Genomic DNA, 1,565 nt, shown 5'->3' with positions numbered 1-1,565 from the left:
GGCCGCCCGCCGCACAGCCCCTGCACCCCACCGCTCCGCTTCTCTTCCCGCAGCGGAGAAATGGCAGGCTCTCTACACCATCCTGGAGGCTTTTGGCAATAGCAGCACCGGCATGAACGGCAACGCCACCCGCTTCTCCCAGATCATCTCTCTGGACTTCGACCAGGCTGGGCAGGTGGCATCCGCCTCCGTACAGGTGAGGTGGCCTGGGTGGCTCCCCTTGGCACGGGAGCTGGTCCATCCTCACCGGGGTGGTCCCCCTTGGCACGGGAGCTGGTCCATCCTCACCAGGGTGGTCCCCCTTGGCATGGGAGCTGGTCCATCCTTGCCAGGACGGTTCTTCCCAGCCCCGCAAGCTCTGCCGCAGACCCCCACTGGCTGCCCGTCTGTGCTCGCAGCGCTTAGCAGCCAGGCGTCCCGCTCTCGTCTTTGTTCACACCTGGATGTGCACAGATCAGATCGACTCCCCATCCTTCCTTGAATTAGCCCCGATATCGGGGTGTCTTTCTCCCAAATGCCATCCCAGTGTGATAACAGCAGAGTCCTTAAAATTCAAGAGGACTGCTTCATGCCCCTGTAGTAGCAGACACCCCAGGAGAGGAGATGCTCGTGGGTTGCTTGAATGATGTTTGCATTCATACAATGCCCTGCGGTGGGCGGGAGACCCTCACGTCTCCATGAGGACCCTGGGCTGGCAGCAGGGGGGGTGGGGGTGCGTGTCTTGGTGGGAGCGGGACCCTCAGGGACAGTTCCTAACTCTCCCACCTCCGCCAGACGCTGCTCCTGGAGAAGCTGCGTGTCGCCCAGCGCCCAGCCAACGAAGCCACCTTCAACGTCTTCTACTACCTGCTGGCCTGCTCCGACAGTGCCCTGCGGTGAGTTGGGGGAATGAGGGCACAGCCCCTGGCCCGGGGGGTCTCCAGGGTCTCCCACACGGGGCCAATCTCGGTGTTTATCCCCCGCAGGACTGAGCTTCACTTCAACCACCTGGCTGAGAACAACGTCTTCGGCATCACCCCTCTCTCCAAGGTCACTGCTATGGGACTGGGTGGGGGGCTGTAGGGGGGGATGGGGTTCCCTGGCCCATTTGGGTGCTGGGGAGGAGGCAGAACTGGGCTCCCACACCGATGGCTCCCGTTGCTCTCTGCAGCCGGAGGAAAAGCAGAAGGCGACCCAGCAGTTCAACAAGCTCCAGGCTGCCATGAAGGTGATGGGCATCTCCAGTGATGAGCAGAAAGCCTTCTGGCTCATCCTGGGGGCCATTTATCATCTGGGGGCCGCCGGGGCCACAAAAGGTAATGAACTGCTCAGGGCTGGGAGGCATTAACGAGCTGAGGCTCGGGGCTGATGGCTGCACGGGTCCCAGAGCGATTGCTGGCAACTTGGCACCTTGCAAACGGCCCCACCAGTGCGGCCAAGCCCTGAGGGGGTGTTTGGGGCTGTGTCAACTGGGTGACAGTGCCCTGCCACCCCGGGGGCTCTGCGGCACCCAGCTTTGCCCCCTCGGTCAGGGTGGTCCCCACTGGCTGGTGGGAATCAAACGCCCCCAGACCCTGGGCTGGCTG

The 1,565-nt window shown here is 63.0% G+C and overlaps 1 protein-coding gene across 1 annotated transcript in view; it reads left to right on the top strand.

Annotated features, from left to right (window-relative positions):
• MYO18A (myosin XVIIIA) overlaps positions 1-1,565 on the top strand; it is a 29,672-nt gene that overhangs the window by 11,452 nt on the left and 16,655 nt on the right. Inside the window, 4 exon segments of the mRNA XM_009890887.1 lie at positions 54-196; positions 775-875; positions 966-1,029; positions 1,151-1,295. Coding sequence (XP_009889189.1) covers positions 54-196; positions 775-875; positions 966-1,029; positions 1,151-1,295 — 453 coding nt within the window.

The sequence above is a fragment of the Charadrius vociferus genome, unplaced genomic scaffold, assembly GCF_000708025.1.
Source record: "Charadrius vociferus isolate BGI_N301 unplaced genomic scaffold, ASM70802v2 scaffold1768, whole genome shotgun sequence".
Lineage (NCBI taxonomy): Eukaryota > Metazoa > Chordata > Aves > Charadriiformes > Charadriidae > Charadrius > Charadrius vociferus.
This window is presented reverse-complemented; position numbering and strand designations above follow the sequence as displayed.